This window comes from Exophiala bonariae, assembly GCF_035927105.1.
Source record: "Exophiala bonariae strain CCFEE 5792 chromosome Unknown scaffold_4, whole genome shotgun sequence".
Lineage (NCBI taxonomy): Eukaryota > Fungi > Ascomycota > Eurotiomycetes > Chaetothyriales > Herpotrichiellaceae > Exophiala > Exophiala bonariae.
The window spans coordinates 1,005,760-1,022,052 of record NW_027042479.1 but is presented as its reverse complement, the minus strand read 5'-3'; the positions used below and the strand labels follow the sequence as shown (position 1 = coordinate 1,022,052).

At 51.6% G+C, this 16,293-nt stretch overlaps 8 protein-coding genes across 8 annotated transcripts; 3 read left to right on the top strand and 5 right to left on the bottom strand.

Moving 5' to 3' along the window:
• Window positions 1-379: 379 nt before the first annotated feature.
• Window positions 380-1,080, top strand: LTR84_009942 (uncharacterized protein; the record flags this gene model as incomplete). The annotated part of the gene is made up of 2 exons (XM_064853480.1): window positions 380-464; window positions 533-1,080. 2 exons carry the CDS (start codon window positions 380-382, stop codon window positions 1,078-1,080), a joined length of 633 nt encoding a protein of 210 aa, XP_064709879.1.
• Window positions 1,081-1,431: 351 nt separating this feature from the next.
• On the bottom strand, window positions 1,432-3,042 carry LTR84_009941 (uncharacterized protein; the record flags this gene model as incomplete). Its single annotated transcript, XM_064853479.1, has 1 exon — window positions 1,432-3,042. One exon carries the CDS (start codon window positions 3,040-3,042, stop codon window positions 1,432-1,434), a length of 1,611 nt encoding a protein of 536 aa, XP_064709878.1.
• Window positions 3,043-3,644: 602 nt separating this feature from the next.
• Window positions 3,645-4,944, bottom strand: LTR84_009940 (uncharacterized protein; the record flags this gene model as incomplete). Its single annotated transcript, XM_064853478.1, has 2 exons — window positions 3,645-4,855; window positions 4,905-4,944. 2 exons carry the CDS (start codon window positions 4,942-4,944, stop codon window positions 3,645-3,647), a joined length of 1,251 nt encoding a protein of 416 aa, XP_064709877.1.
• A 654-nt stretch (window positions 4,945-5,598) lies between these two features.
• LTR84_009939 (uncharacterized protein) lies at window positions 5,599-7,238 on the top strand (the record flags this gene model as incomplete). The annotated part of the gene is made up of 2 exons (XM_064853477.1): window positions 5,599-5,809; window positions 5,893-7,238. 2 exons carry the CDS (start codon window positions 5,599-5,601, stop codon window positions 7,236-7,238), a joined length of 1,557 nt encoding a protein of 518 aa, XP_064709876.1.
• Window positions 7,239-7,580: 342 nt separating this feature from the next.
• LTR84_009938 (uncharacterized protein) lies at window positions 7,581-8,875 on the bottom strand (the record flags this gene model as incomplete). The annotated part of the gene is made up of 2 exons (XM_064853476.1): window positions 7,581-7,906; window positions 7,990-8,875. 2 exons carry the CDS (start codon window positions 8,873-8,875, stop codon window positions 7,581-7,583), a joined length of 1,212 nt encoding a protein of 403 aa, XP_064709875.1.
• A 648-nt stretch (window positions 8,876-9,523) lies between these two features.
• On the top strand, window positions 9,524-10,064 carry LTR84_009937 (uncharacterized protein; the record flags this gene model as incomplete). The annotated part of the gene is made up of 3 exons (XM_064853475.1): window positions 9,524-9,526; window positions 9,620-9,818; window positions 9,958-10,064. The coding sequence occupies 3 exons, from the start codon at window positions 9,524-9,526 to the stop codon at window positions 10,062-10,064; spliced, it is 309 nt and encodes a 102-aa protein (XP_064709874.1).
• A 346-nt stretch (window positions 10,065-10,410) lies between these two features.
• Window positions 10,411-11,581, bottom strand: LTR84_009936 (uncharacterized protein; the record flags this gene model as incomplete). The annotated part of the gene is made up of 2 exons (XM_064853474.1): window positions 10,411-10,997; window positions 11,059-11,581. 2 exons carry the CDS (start codon window positions 11,579-11,581, stop codon window positions 10,411-10,413), a joined length of 1,110 nt encoding a protein of 369 aa, XP_064709873.1.
• Window positions 11,582-12,459: 878 nt separating this feature from the next.
• On the bottom strand, window positions 12,460-16,232 carry LTR84_009935 (uncharacterized protein; the record flags this gene model as incomplete). The annotated part of the gene is made up of 4 exons (XM_064853473.1): window positions 12,460-12,506; window positions 12,556-15,837; window positions 15,912-16,099; window positions 16,159-16,232. 4 exons carry the CDS (start codon window positions 16,230-16,232, stop codon window positions 12,460-12,462), a joined length of 3,591 nt encoding a protein of 1,196 aa, XP_064709872.1.
• Between the last annotated feature and the right edge of the window lie 61 nt (window positions 16,233-16,293).

The window sequence follows — 16,293 nt, the reverse complement described above, 5'->3', positions numbered from 1 at the left end:
GAAGTATGGAGTGGGAATGGAACTGGATCATGGGGGCATCATGACCTACAAGCGAGCCTTCGTAGTTGGGTGCGAGTGTTGTTGGTAGTGACCAGTGACCACAGCCCAAGGCGGCAACGGCTGTGACCTAAATAGGACTAACCGTATCTCGGGAAGGAAGACGTGATGATTCAGGAAACTCAGCCGGCTCATCCCACACGACCCAAGGCTGACAATGTGGTCCTCTTCTGCCTCATCTGTCACGCTCAGTGAGTCCGAGTCGCTCATTTCTTTTTGTCTGTCATCTCAGACAACAAAGACATATTCCGTTGGATCTCTGAGATATTTGTAACCGATCTGTCGCAGACCCTGACAATGCATCCGTTTCATTCTTGACAATATGGCCACATGGACTGAGAAGTACCTGGCAGCCTTGCAAGAAAGAGATGCGAGGGAGAAGGCCAACCTCAATTTGTACGACCACTGTAAGTCTTCTGATATCCGTCGCTCTCGCTCTCGCAGTGCAGATCAGATCTCAAACATTTTCATCTAGGCACCAAGCTAGCAGACAAGAATGCCGAGCTCCAGACACAGCTGAGACAGGCTCCCACGGAGGAGCCAGAACAGGCAACACCCACAGCAACACCATCACTCGTAGGTCGGGGGCTGCGGAGAGTCACTTCGCCAGTAGCCGGCACGACAGCAGTGGAGTCCAACACAACTGTCAGTGCACAGTTACGGCAGGACTTGACCAAGGCGCAACAGGAGCGCGGAGACCTTCAGGTCCGACTAGACTCGGCGCTGAAGGAGTTGGAAACCCTCAAAGGGCGGGCCAAAGCCGACAGCAAACGCATGAATCAGCTCAATGCCGGTGTTTCTCAGTTGACCATCAAACTCAAAGATCGCGAAGAGGAACTTCGTGGAAAGGCCAAGCTAGTGGAGAATGTCCAGGACGAGAACGTGACCTTGAATCTCCAACTCAATATGGCTGAGGAACAGTCTGACAAACTGAGGCAGGAAAACAAGGAGCTTGTGGATCGCTGGATGGCGAGAATGGGAAAGGAGGCCGATAAGATGAACGAACAACATAAATTCAGCTAATCCTTTGGTAAAGCCCCCTTTTCTTGCTCTAAAGTCAGAGAGCGAGATCCCCGTAAACTTGCTGGAGTGGAGCACTTACCCATTAGAACGTACGATCAAATTCGATTATCATAACGGAAACAAGGACCACAGCAAGTGTTTCAGAAGATGATCTATTCTTGTCGCTCTAATTCTGAGGGTACGCTCTTCTGAATCGAATCTTCTAACCAAATGTCAATGCGCGGGTATCGCCATGCGAAATTATGAATAAACGCTATCCAATGCCCACGCTATGCAAGACATCTCTCATAATCTCATTGTAAGCCCACTTGCTTGTACAAACGCCAAACAGAAAATGTCGCTCCTGGGTCGTCATTTCGATCGTGCCAACTTCTTGGTAAATGCCTCCAAAGCCCTAGAATCCTTCCGTTGGTGGTACCACTTGCCATGATCATCTGCCCAGCTGACCATCCCACTATAGCGAGCCTTTTCCTCAACCTCCAAGACATTGATGGGATCATTGACGTTGGTCACTTTGATCTTGTGTGCTGGACTGCGGAACGGTTTGAGGCTCACGATCTGGGCACCTTCCTTCACATCAAGAAAAACATACTTCAGCTTGTCGTTAAGTTCAGCGGTGAAAGCTTGGTTGTTGACCAAAATGACGTCTGCCCTCTTCAACACTTCTTTGATCTCTTGCTTCTTGAGGAAATCTCCATGGATCAGATGCACTTTCCCGGGTTTGATACCCCAAAGCCGACAACGCGCGGGAAACTCTTTGGCCTGGAGTTGGGCAAGTGTATTCGGGTTTTCCATGAACTCACAGCCCCAGGAATCGCAACCAATTTCCAGAGCTGCTTGTAGCACACAGTTACCAACACCAGAACCGAGATCCACGAAGATTTGATTTGATTTGAGATGGGTCTCCTTGAAGATACGACTCAAGAATTTGGGAAGTAATTCTCCATAAACGTTGTCAGAAAAGCTGGCATATTGCCTCACCAGATGCACTTGAGGTGACACGGTCCGCGCGTAGACCTGACTCTTGATTATGTGTTCAGCCAGTTGCACATCAACACGGACCATCTCATCCAACTTCTTGGCAATCGTGCCATCCTTACGTTTTTCAGTCAGGAGTGAATTGAACTTTTCCACCACACTGATGAACCTGGACTGAGCACCGACACGGCCCCGCAATTTGGCTTCTCGATTCAGCAATTGAACGAAGCCTGAACCGTCCTCCTCGCAATTGACCTTTCTGGCCGATTCTGTGTCAAGGTAGTATTCGGCGATGATTTTCATATTGGAAACAATGTCCTCCAAAGGCATGAAATCCGAGGAGTCGGTGGGCCTGACCAACTGGTATTTCTCCGCCTGGGACACGCTGGGATACTGTAGTGTGATTGTCGGACAGTCAGTCTCATCCACCTCAAGAGCTGTAAAAAAGTCTTGATACTTGGTTCTTGACTGGTCTAAAATCTCAATGTTCGCGATGTCTGCAGCATGGACCATCTGAAGAGGGCCACTGGCTTCTTCGGAGAACGACGCCAGATCCCTAATGCGACGGTGTTCATCCAGACTGTCTCGCCGAGTAGTTCGCGCACGTTTCCTAGGCGGATCTTCCTCCTCACTCTCATCATCCGAACTGGTGAGTCTCGGGGTTGAGACGGCAGGGGAAGAACGTTTTGTGCGAGTATGCCCATTCTGTCTTACTCTCTCCAGTGGTTCCTTGCTGGTCTGCCTGGACGGGAGAGAAGCCGGGGTGGATGACTTGCGGGGTACGATGGACTGTCGAGGAGTACTATTTGCGACAACATTCCGAGCGGCCGGCTGCCTGGAAATGCTCGAGGTTATTTGAGGCTTGGGAGTCGGTTTGGGGACTTTGGCGATAGTAACAGTCTTGGTGACAAGTTTTGCGCGAGCCTTGTTCGCCTTCAAGGCAGCCAGCGACAAGGGCTTGTCCTGCGATGGCACGGGCCCCATCGTTGAGCCTGAGACTTAGGCGCAGGGGCAAAGAGAAGGATTGTATTGGGTATCAGACATTGATGGGAAATTGAATCAGAAAGAAAGATAAGTTGTAAAGTACAGGTGTAAAAGAATGACCAAGATGGAACAACTGATCACACGAGCCTACTGGCAGTGCAAGGGTGAAGAGAGAAAAGGCCCCGGTCGAGTGAGATAAAAGTTGCCATGCGGAAAGAATGGGGCGACCATCATTGCAGGCAGTGGCAGCTGCAGGCGCGTGGCGGCAAGACAGGGAGCTGCAAGGCGCAGGGCACGCAAGGCAGTTGATCGACCCACCTAAGAATTTGGGGGAAGGAGCCATCAACCATTGACTTGGTACTAACCCACTTAGTGAAGTGCTAGTGAGAGATATGCAGGAACTAGTCTTGGCATACGCCATTGTCATTGCCATCAAGGATTCGCTCATCAGAAAGGAAGATCCAAGTGCGTTACTACACATCTTTTGGATTATTGTTACAGGTCAAGTATTGTACAGTAGAGAGAGCATATCTGGCGCCGAATCTCTCGTTCCAAAGTACTCAGCCAAGCCATTTCTCATCGAACGAGACTCCTCATCATCCTCACGCCTCCGGCGAAGAACTATTTCGCCGCTTTGATCGCTTGGAATCATGGTCTCTGCCTCCGGTATCCCAACTCCTCTTCGACCTGTGTCCGCTGTACCGATTGCTCGCTGAATCTCTCCTGCCGTCGAAATGCTTCTGAAGACTCCCATTCTCTTCACTTTGGCTTGCTGGGTGGGATTCTATCCACTGTTCAAGCATAGCCGTGATTTTTGGTCCCCAGACATCCTCGCCCGCGGATATGTCATCCATGGTCAAGGCGGTGGTTAATCCTTCAGGGGCGGGGTCGGCGATGGTGTACTGCGCTTGATGGCTTCTACTCAAGGCTGCCATCGTGGCAAAGGATCCACAACTAATACCGAGGTCGTGTACAAAAGAGCGAACATAGAAGCCACTGCTGACTTCCAGGCGAACCCGGGCCGCTGGTGCTTGTGCTGGTTTTGCTTCTTGCGTCGGCAACGGATGCGTATGCAGTGCTGCTTTTTGATCTCGAGGCATGTCGTTGTGTTTAGCTTTGTCATTTTCGAAGGGCTTTGGCATGGGCGTGCGCTCCGCAAGTAACTTTTTGGTTGCTTCGGCTCCTTTCATGAGTTTGCTTGCAGTCAACTTCTCTTCTTCGGAGGCTTCTTCGGCGGGATATCTGAAGTCATGCTGTCCAGCCTCGTAAAAATCGAGAAGGGTGCACTCTGTAACTTGGACATCACGGCTTTCCAATTCTCGTGGGAGTTCCCTACCACTTCGTGCATAGTCGTACAGCTTGATGCCATCGATCTTGATAGCGCTATAAATTGGTGGAATCTGCTTCAAGAATCCCTGATATTGATTGACTTGGGTCTGAACGGTCTGCTTGGTGATAACATCGGTAGAAGCTTCCGCGACCACCTTTCCAGCCACATCATAAGAGGTGGTACTTTTTCCAAACAGTGCCACGGTCTCATAGGTTTTCTTGCATTCCAAGAACTCTGAGAGATGCTTGGTGCCCCTGCCAATGCCAACAATCAGGATTCCTGTGGCCATGGGATCTAGGGTACCGCCATGGCCCATCTTGAATATATTGTCCGTACTGATGCGTCTCCTCCTCGTGTTGTCATTTCGCACTCGCATCCTCTGGGTTTCAGCCAACAGTGGAGCGAATACCTTGGACTCTGCAAAGGTGTGTTGTAGATCACGTAAAACTTGAGCAGAGGACAAGTTTGGGGGTTTGCTGATCGCTGAAAAGTCGGTCAGATGGGATTATCTTGGGAGAGGAGTTGGCCTCACCGAAGATGCCCTCGAGGACTTTACTGGGGCTTTCAGCCATCCTGAAGAGACTCTTGGTGATCATGCGACCGAGACTCGGATTTGTCGAGAACAGGGCGGGAAGCCAATGGAGGCTCGCCTACGTGCTCTGGTTTTATGATGAAGGAATTTATCGTGGGAGTGCTGACAACGGTTTATGAAAGTCTGTCCAGGTCACTCAGATCGATCGCAGCCAAAGCGACGCTCCTCTTCATGTTCCCGAAAGTTTTTTGTGGGGATGCCGGAGAATCCTTAATCCGAGACCCGACGCCACCGGTTACGAAAACAACAACTTGAACTTTCAAGTCCAATAATAACAGACGGGATGGGATTCGACCAACCTCAACCTCGAGGCTCCACCCCATTCACCACCATGCTTTGACACTACAGAATACCTGGCTTAGTCTGATCTTGCGCGACTACAATCACACTCCTGTATTTGTACCTGTTCACGACTCTGTCATCTCTATGAAAAGTCCCAAACCATCCCACATCTTCACGTCACCCTAGACCTGGTCACCTACCCCTCCAACTATCAACCAGATACGAACACTCGGCTCACTTTGCACGAATTCCGACATGACAGATGAGACTCTATCCGCAGCCACCATAACCTGATACGTACAACTCCCCTCAGTCTCGGCCGCAGCATGTTTCTCGAGCCCTCCCACCGGCCATGACCACTCTCCCTGAAAGCAGCGTCCTTAAACCCTTAGACCCCGTACCGGACGATGTCAATGAATGGCCAGACTTTGCTCTACGCGATGTCAAGATCTTTTATCAAGGAAAAGGTCGATATGCAGATCTGCTCGAGGCATCTGAAGATGTGCCTCTCTGTGTTTTGGGAGAGTTGATGCCTCTGGATGATGAGGAGCAGGAACATCAGGGTGAGATCTTAGCAGTCCTCCCCGTGTGGAATATTCAACCCCACCGATGGCCTATGCTGACGAATTCTGGCCCACATAAACAGTCTTGATTGACAACCCGCTCTATGCACGATTGAAGATTGAGAATGTTACACGCTACAGCTTTGGTCACGATGACAATGGGAAGCCCATCATCTGGGCGGCTGGAAAGGCTGGCTGGTTTGAGATCTACCCCTCAGATCGCTACTTGAGCCACTACAACGACACCATGGAGGCCATCGATCTACTTTATTTTGCCGTGGACCAACACCACAAGGTTCCTCGGAAGCGCCAACAGTATGGTTTTATGATAGATCCTTTCTTGACCCAGTACCAAAAGCACACTGGATATCGGATCGACGATGATGACGAAGCTATGGAGACGATACACAAGCACCACAGATTTTTATTGAAGCAGATGATAGAAGAGAGAGAAGGCATTGATTGGTCACAGACGCATTTGTTTAAGCATTTGGCCGAGACATACGCCGACGAAGTGGAAGCATTGAAAGCTGCCTTGCTCCCACCAGTCGCTGCCGTTGAGGAAGTGGAAGATTCACAGTCGGAATCGACATCGGAGTCCGAATCCGAGTCAGCTGAGGAAGATACAACACCTGAACAGGCGCAAGAGGACTCAGGTATGTCTGAAGACTCGGATGCGACATCCCAACCTGCGTCGAACACAACGTCCAGCTCAAGCAGCGAGTCCGAGATACAACCGGAGCCCTTTGATTGGACCAAGCATATATGGGATATGCTGAACACCCTACGGAGATCCAGCAACTTCAATATGCGCAACTGTGGTATTGACCAAGCAGCCACCGAGCTAGAAAAGCTCGCCGCATTCGACGGCACTCACGAGGAAGCAGTCGCGGCACTAGAACGCTCTGCGGAAGCCTTACTGAGACTAATGAACGAAGCCAAACTCCGCAAGAAATTCAACTGGTCCACCCGGAGGATATACGATGAGTTAGAAGCCACACTCGCGGACGAAGTGGCCGACGAAGTCATGAAGACACCGGGCAAATCGGGCAAGCAGAAACACCGCATGAAGTCTGTACTCCGCCCGAGCGGTGCCCGCAAGGCACACAAACGTGCCAGAGGCGCCACGGACTCGGTGGACGATGACGAGGAAATGAGCGACATGCCCATCTCGTCCCCTGTGGCGAAACGCCATGGTCCGCCTTTACCCAGTCGCCTCCGCGAGGTTGACGAGAGTTCCACGGGCAGTGGGGCAGATAGTCCTAGCCAACAGCTGAACGGCCATCTCGGGCCCGACGCATTACCGGACCTACCACCGGGTCCTGAAGCACAGGAAATGTTGGACCTGGTATCGCAGGAAGCCAAGAGGGTGGGGAGACAGCATCAAACGTCGCATCTTCAGGCTTTCCTTGGTCAGTGGGTGGTATAAAGTTCAGACTTGAATGTGGCGGGTGGCCGGGAGTGACTTTGAGACCCTTCACTGGACATGTTTAGATAATGGGCTGATTGCATTGCGCGTGCGTTGTTGGTTGTGATTGTGATACCCCTTTTTTGACCTTGTTTTCCCTCTCGTCCGCTCGTAGTATATAATATCTTCTTGTTGAGAAACACCAATGGAAGGAGAGTGAGAGACATAGCGGACCAGAGGGAAACGATGAGCAAAACAAAATCCAGTTAATCATAAAGTTCTTTTCCCATTTGGCACTGTTTTCGTCCATCTTAATCCATATAGAGACTCCAAGCTGGACGAACAGCTTTCTCACCCACAGGCTCACCGAGTCGCACCTCCCGCGCGCCGACTCTTGCCCAACCTCATCGGCTTTGACTTTCCCTTCATTTTCGACGCTGAGAACCCTCTCATGTCACCACTACTGACAGCATCACCACTCTTAGAAAACCGCTTCTTACCACCAAACCCGAATTTCTGGTCCCGCTTCTGCCGCTTCTGGGCACCGCCTGCGGAGCGATCACCGCTTCCACGTTCTCGGCCTGAACGGTCCTTGTCCGGCCCGGCTTCGACGGCGATGCTTTGGAAGATATCACTGTCGCCGCGGTTGTCGGCCTCGTTCACTTGACCGTTGTCTTGGCCCTTGCGTTCTAGAAGTGGGGGAAAAGAGACGTGAGGTTAGTCTTTGATAAGAAAGATGATACATAGAAGAAAATGGGGTGTGGGAACATACTTCTCTTCAACTCCTTGATCTTGTCCAGAGTGTTCCTCTTCTCCTTGGCGCGCTCCTGCTCCTTGGCGACCTGCACGGCCTTGCCGAATTTCTTCGCATCCCGCAACTTGCGAGCTTCCTGCGATGCCTTCTTGCCCGCCGCATCGTCGTACAGCTTCTTCTTGATCCTGCCCATATGTTCATCGGTCTTGACCATCTCGGCGAAGTAATCCGTCGGCCGCGTGAACGGGACCTTTTCCTTCTTCAACAGACCGCGACCCGTCACAGCAGCGTCGCGCGCGATGCGGTAGAATTCCAGCTCGCGTGTGAGGTCATCGTTGGGGTCTGGGATGGCGAAATTTGCGGATGGGAGGGTGGAGATCAGGGAGTTGTGGATGTGGAAAGGAGTTGAGTCGGTCTTTGTGCCGTCTCTGCGGTGCTTAGCGAGGAGGGCGATACGCTTTCTTGAGGCAATCAGGGCGGGTCCGTTGTTGATTGTGAGGCGTTGGTGGGGGATGGTGTCTTCTAGGTCCTCGTTGTCGAGGTCCGACAGGGCGACATCGGAGTCGTTCTCGGCCTCGGAGGCCGATGCGTCTATGGGTTGGTCAGGTTGAGGGATCGTGCTGGTAGCCTCGGGATCCTCTTCGTGGTCATCGCTGTTGTCTTCGGAGCCGTCGTCTGAGAGATCCGCGAATTCCTCGTCTTCGGCAGGCTTCTTGCCGTTCTCGACGGGAGCACTGGGTTTAGTGGCGGACTTTATGGCTTCATCTCCAACTTGCGCCCCCTTGTCAAGTTTCTGCCGCTTCCTCTTCTCAGCAGCTTTCACCTGAGTTTTCCTCTTCTCCGCTGCATAATCTCGACCCTGGTGGGCGTCTAGAGCAGCGAGCAGCTTACTCTTCTTCACCATGTTGATGTTTGTGTGTGTGTTTTTGAAAGCGTAGATATCAAGGTGTCGTGGAAGTTTTCAAGAAAAAGTCCAGTGAGAAGAGTGAAATATGTTCACTGCCTGAGACGGTATGGCGGAACCTTCAATTCGGGAATCTTGGATGAAATTTTTGGGCGAGCGGAGAAGCGATCACAAAAGTTGGAGATCGGCCGCGCCTATCGCTTGTGGCAGTCAGTAAAGATGGTGGGTTTGGTCCACCTGTAACAATTGGAGAGCTTCAAAGCGATCATACAAAAACATCAGGAAAACTATAGATTGGGCGGACAGATGGATCTGATAGACTCTGTCAAGAGCATCCAGTGCATCAAATTCAACGATGGAACGTGAAGTTGGAGCGCGGCGCTTGTCGCTTGTCGTCTCTAAGCTACACCGTATTAGACGCGATCCCGCAGTGCCTCTCACCTCCACCATGGTTGACTTCAAGAGGAGTCCGACTTGTCAAGGAGTTGTAAGGCCTATGGTTCACTTCCCAGAATGAGAAAAGGCATAGTGTCCCCCTGGTGCGGCTGAGATATCTGTTCCACACTTCCCAGTCCAAGGCTGCAGGAGCGGCAGACCTCGTCCTCCATCCTAATCTCATCCTCCCAACCACAGCCTGCTCCATCCACCATGGTAAGTCCCACTACTATTCAGCATATCCCAGGACAATCCTCCGACGCCTTTGGAACTCGTTGAATTCTAACAAACCACTCCTCTGCGGAACAGGCGACCCCCAATCCCCCTCTCACAACGACCAACACCGCGTCCACCATCCGCGGGCCAAACAGCAGCCGACCCAACGCCGACGCAACCACAGGCTCTGGGCCCAATGAAGCCGCCACGAAACTCGCCGAGGCGATCGACGACTTCCTGGGCGACCTGGAAAAGAAGTTCAAGGGGATTAGTGACGAAATCCTGACCAAGTGTGAGTTGGATCCACCGAAATGGAGATACTGTCTTCTGTTTGCAATATTCCCTTCTGTGCTGTCACCATGTGAAGAGGTCGAATGGGCTTGATAAAGATGGATTGGCGTCTAATAACTGATGTTCTGTGGATACTATAGTGGACGATATGGCCGAGCGCTGCGATCGCCTCGAGCAGGAAATGCTCATGAAGGACGCCTTGACCATAGAGAAGAACTCGGCGGGATCGACTGCAGGTTCACGTTGATTCTCGAGCTGTTATGGATTGGATTGCGTGGAGAAAGGTTGGCTCTTTTCATGTCTCACGATAGCCTCTTGCCAGATTTTGTCATCCTGGGAGTCCGGGGCTTACTGCGTGTTTGTTGTTGGAACACTGGAAGATGATTTTAACCATGGTTAAATTTGGATTCGGAATTTGAATCAGAAATACAAAAATCACAAATAGTCCTTATTCTGCTAGGATTGAGAACGCCACTGCATTAACGCCGATGTACATGACCTCTGAGATGGGACAATAATCTATGTCCTCAAAACATTCGTACGCCTCTGCCCTTTTGGGGGCATTTTGTCCAACCCAGCGAGCCAATTTTCCTCTACAACTCACTCTTGGCCTCATCCTTGACCAAGAACTTGGCGAGGATGTTGCTCCGCTTCTGCAAGTCGTCGATCTTCTCTGGTGCAAGACCGCCCTTCTTCAACAGTCCAGCCAGTCGTGTTTGTTCCTTCATGGCGTATTCCGGATTACCGGTGATCTTGGAGAGCGCACGGAGATAGTATTCTGCCGATTTGTCCTTCAAGTCGCCCGCAACCTTCTTGACCTCAGCTGCAGCCTTCTCAATGTCCTTGAGACCATTGGCAGTGACGTATTTGGCCAGGATAACATCAATTGCTTCAACCGTGCCAGCTGCTGTGCTGAGTCCACCACCCGCCACGCGGAAAGTGCCAGCCTTTGAGTTGACGAAATCCACCAGCGCATCTTCACTTCGGCCACCGCCGTATGCCTCGGGTTCGGTGGAGCCCTTGGGGAAGAACTTGATCGTAGGGTAGCCGGTGACGCCCTGTGCCTGCGCCGTGGCCTTGGAGTTCTCGGCTTCTGCGTCAATCTTGGCGATGAGCACGCCGGGTTCGGAGGCGAAATCGGCAGCGACTTTCTCCCACACGGGAGCGAGAGTCTTGCAGTCTGAAGAATCAGTTAGTTGGCGACTTGGCTCTTCGATTGTTGGAGGAGAATGGCAACTTACGGCCACACCATGGAGCGGTGAAAGCAACAAGAACATCCTTGTCCCCTCCGATTTCTTGTTTGAAGGTAGTATCCGTGAGCATCTCAACATGGCTCACAGCCTTCTTCGGACTCTTGGTCTTGACACCAGACTTCTCGGTGATGAACTTGGTCAAACTCTCGAGATCACGGCCGCCATTGTATTCCTGCGGCTCGGCCCCGGGTGTGCCATCAAACCATTTTAACGTGGGAAATCCCTGCACACCAAATCTCTTTCCAAGCTCTTTGTGCTTGTCGGCATCGACGTTGGCGATGGAGACTTTGTTGCCGGCGGCGGCAAATGCGGTGGCGAGTTCTTCATACACGGGAGCGAGGTTCTTGCAGTGGCCACACCACGGGGCGAAGAACTCGACGAGTGCTGGCTTTCCGGACTCGAAGACCACGGTGTCGAAATTGGAAGGAATGAGGTTCAGGACGTCGGAGGCAACAGAGACGAGGGGCAGAGCCAGGGCGGCGAGGGAAACGAAAGACTTGAATTGCACCATGGTGGCGCGGGGAGTGGGTGTTCTGGGGGGGTTGAAATCTCAAGTAATTGAGTGTCAGAGATATCAGCAAGAAAATGGAGGAAAGAACAAGAGTAATATATACTCTTGAAGATCAAGTGGACAGAAAGCAAAATGAAGGTAGAGTTTCAAGAATCTTTATAAAGTGGCGGTATTTGGGCGGGCCTCTATTTGGGTACGCTGCTCTGGTGGTGGCCCTGGTGGATTTTTAAGCAGGGGCCCTCAGAACAGAGGTCCTCAGTCACAGCCCACTTCAACTCCAAGTCCGCAGGGGGTCCGCGTAAAGGCCAGCTGTCCCCAGGGTTGTTTCAGCCTTGTCAAGGCCGAATAGTCAACATTTCGCCATGTTCCGCACGGCGATGATCCAAGGGCAGTGTTTGTTTAGTAAACTTAGAAAGCACCCACTCCGCACATTCCTAAAATATATTTCTGGAAAGCAAAACACACGTAGTCTTGAGGCCAAATCCCACCCTAAGAATGATTGCCCGGACCTTAATCGATAGCTTATTCGACTTTCAGGATCTGAGAAATGCCCTCATCCGGCGCAGGATCACGACGGGATATGGGTGTCAAACACCATGACGTTGACGAAAACCAGTTTACAGACTTGTCATTAAGTAATGAAGTATGAGTACATAGGGGCAAGTGTAAGTTCCATCACCTATAGCACAGAGCCACCAACAATTTGGCTCGCTGGGAAGTATAAACCCAACATGTTCGCAGACTTATATCTGCCCAATGACCATTTGAAAGAAAGATTTCTTGCGCTCTGTATGCTCGTCATTCATAAAATCACAGGTGTTCGAAGTACTGGGCTCAGTCATCAAGGTCATCGCCGGGAGGTGGTATTAGTCACATGTTCAGCTACCATACAGCTGGAGATAGGCGTTGTATGCATCAACAAGCACTATTATAAGTCAGTTGCCAATTCAAACTCTCTGTCGCATGCGACTTACTTTGTAAAACCTGCTGTCGACCATGTCGGCTCTCACAAGCGCATTGTATGCACCTTCCATCCTTCAGATCAAGTAAAATGCTCCATGCCATCTCTTCTCTTTCCAGATCCGGTAGTGTCGGCTTTTTGAAATCACTCAAATGGTATTTCCGGCTGATGCTCTTCATGTGAGCATCTGTCATTGGTGGCGAGAATATCAGATATCCTTGATCATCCACTCGCATAAATCGTCGCTTCCACAAAAGTGAATCAGGAAATTGTACGTTGACATCTCCGATATCTACAACGTGTAAGAGAGACTCCGCGATAGAGCTCTGTCGGGTAGACTCCTTCAGTTCCTGAATCGTATCCGGATGAGGTTGGTCCTTGACCTGAGACTGGCTTTGCTTCCGAGAGGATGTCAAATTAGAAACTCTTTTCATCAACCGGCTCGTCCTCGAGGATTTCTTCTCCTCTGTAAACGACCCAGCATCGCTCACCGATCGGGTGCTATGTTTTTTGTAGTTGTTGCTGTGAGAACCCTTGGTTTTACTGGACTCGGAGCGTGGCAGGTTCACTTGAGATGCCGAACGGTGAGACGAGAATGAGAACCGGCCCTTGTCGGACTTTGTCGGGCTCTTAGCCATTGCTTGGATGGAAGCAAATGTCTGCTCCTGACCTGCGCCATCATCATGTCTTTCGTGTTCGACAATCAAAGGACTTCGGAATAGCTGCAAAGGTGTTGCATAGCTAGAACTCGGTGACATTGGAGGATGTTTGTTGTTCGGGTCGCGAACAATCCTGGCAGTCACCGAGATGCTTTCACCCTTGGTCAACGAACCATTGGCCTCGACCAGAGGTTGTCTGAGATCTTTGGTTGACGCAGCGAACCCTGAATCATAGATGGAGGGTTCAGGCAGCTTCTTGGGAGGAGAGTTTTCAATCGAGGTATTGGGTCCCGGGTGGTTTGACAAGAACGATGAACGTTTCATAAAGGTGGAAAAGGCAGAGCGCGGTTGATTCGTTTCGCGCACAGGATTAGCCGGCTGAGCGGCGGCCTCCTTTGCCGTCAAGACCTCTAGAGCCTTGATTCGCTTCGAGATACCGGTCCCCAAAGTCGGTTTTTTCGTCAAAGGAAGAGGGACTGCCTCCGACTGAACTGGTGGCCATTGAGGTAATGCCGTCGAGACACTACGTATGCTGTTAGACCTGGCCCTGTCTGGCGTTGTTGACGCGCTCCTTCTTGCTTGATAGCTGGAATTGGCAGTCTTGGTCACAATCTCTCTTAATCGGTCGGAACTTCCTTTCGACATTATTGGGGTAACTGGGGAGCGTGCAACGGATACTGGCATGGCTTCATGAACAGTGGCATTTTGTAGTTCATCCATGAAAGAATCATTATCTGACATATCCGATGCAGAACTGTCAATGTTGGGTGTGATCTTTAAAGGTTGCGGTGGAACCCCTCGGCGTATTTTATTGGGAGAGATCGATGTAGGAGCAGGTCTTGGAGAGGTCTCAGTGCGAGTGGCTGGCTTCGATTCAAGATTGCACACGGAAGCCTCCTTTGTTGACGGCACAACTTTGGCTTCTGCCTCGCTTTCTGATTCATGCTTATCCACGGGTCGATGCTGCACGGCAGCTACGTCTTCCAAAGGAGGCCCAAGCTCCAGCGGCTTATTTGGCCTGCTCAGAGGCCTGCCACGGCCATCACCCTCTCCGACCACTTCTGACAACTTCACAGTATCCTGCACGACAGCTCTTGGGGTAATCGAGGAGCTTGTCGCGGAGGACAATGAACGGCGCTTTCTGGAGAGGTCATCGGGCTCGGTAAACGAGGATGCTTTGGTTGATGGCTCTTCTGAAACATGTGTCATGAAGGTTGGCGAAGTCGTGTTTGACGATTGTATCAATTTAGGATCCTCGTCAATGTTGGAAAGCTGGTCATTGCTGACAGCCGAAGATAAACTAGCGTTGGAAGTATGGGTTGCTGTGGTGGATTCTGAATCATTGGCCGCATGTGTGGTGGAAGTAGGGGAGTACGCCACTGCAGAGGATCTCTGCGCCAGGAGCATATTCCGTTTCCTCAGTTGCAGTGCTTTCATCAATCGCAGTTTCTCTGGGGTGGCTGTATTGCCTTCTGTGTTGACGGAGCCCGCTCTTGATTTTGTGTGTCGACTCTCGGTCTGTTTGTAGAGTGGTGCGAGGAGTGAAGGGGATGGCAGAGGAGGAGCAATGTTGATGGGATGGGTGGAATGCGGAAAGCGGCCAGGGACGCTTCGGGTGGATTGCTGTGAACCTGGTCGAAGAGACAAACTTGCCACGGAGCGATTGCTGACACGGATTGAGTTTGGCAAATTGGCGACCGGTCGAACATTTAGACTGGTCTCTGATGTACCTGATGTTTTTGGGCGGTGTCCGGACTCAACATGAGGACGTGGACCAAATTTCTTTTTCTTGGGTGGTTTCACTGTTGCATATGATGCCACATTGCTGCTCCACTGGCTGATACTGTCAGACTCAGCTGCAGAGAGGTGGCGAGCGTGGGGAGGGTGAGTAGATAGAGGTTCTGAAGAGCCGATAGCGGATGATTCCAGGAGAAGGGTATTTGTGGCCTCGTAGTCCAAAGGTTGGGGGGGCCCTTCGCTCGTTGTTGGTGGAGTCGAATCAGGTGTTATGGGGAGTGCCTTGTCTGGTTTTGTTGTTGGAGGAAGTAGAGAAAGGGACGGGCCACGTACTGGTATTGCAAGGCTCTCTATGCGTGGTGGTGGTGGTAGGAGATGACCTGGGGTCTCATCGTTCAATTTGAAGTTGAGAGAGTCGCTCTGGGTTGCCGCCGCTGCCTCGGCAGCTGCCTCTTCCTTGCGTTTGGCGAGGAGCGCCTTTGCAAGAACGGCACTTGCAGGCAGTTCATCGAGTTCGTGCCTTCCATAGACTGGGGTTGGTTCTTCACGAGGAGGCGGAGGTGCAGTTGCAGGTGCGGCCGCAGGTGGTTCGTGCCTCAGGGTTGCAAAGGTTGGGGTGGTTGTGGATTCCGATTGGGAACCTGCAGTGCCTGGGACTTTCGAGCTCGCTTCAGGTGCTGCTGTGGATGAGTTTGTTTCCTCCACGTCCTCTGTGATTCCGTCCAGTCGGCGCCGACGTAGTGAAGAGCTGGACGAGGTCAATGACGCGGCCGAGGGCAACAGCATGGTGCACAGGCCCAATGCCGATTCGGTCAATTCAGAGGCAATCGTAAAGGAGAAAACAGTGTCGTGGGGTGTAAAGGCTTCCAGGACAGATTGAAATTGGACGGTAAGCCGCACTGGTTCAAAGGACGGCGTCAGTCGTGAAGTTCAAGTCGGGGCAGAAGTCGCTGGCAATCCAATCCCGACGTACCTTGCAAGAGACGTGAAGTTCCACCAGGCACATATTTGAGCACCACCTTTTTGCGCCGATACTGAACCAGGCCGTACAAAGGTGACTTTTCCTCATACTGCTGTATCACCCCTCGAACCTCCTGTACTCCTCCTGTCCCCTTCTTCAACACTTCCACCGTGTCGCGATTCGCATATTTGAGGAGGAACCTGGACACTGGTTACTCTGGATATTCTCGCCCAACCCCACGATTCTTGAGCCAACCTACCATCCTCCAGGTTCTGCCAGCGCAGTCTGGTGCGCTTCGGCAACCGCAGCGCCATCAAGCCCATTCAAGGACATCTCTCACCGTCATCTGGGATGCACGCAGCGTGGAAAGGAATCAGCAGCAATTATCGACATA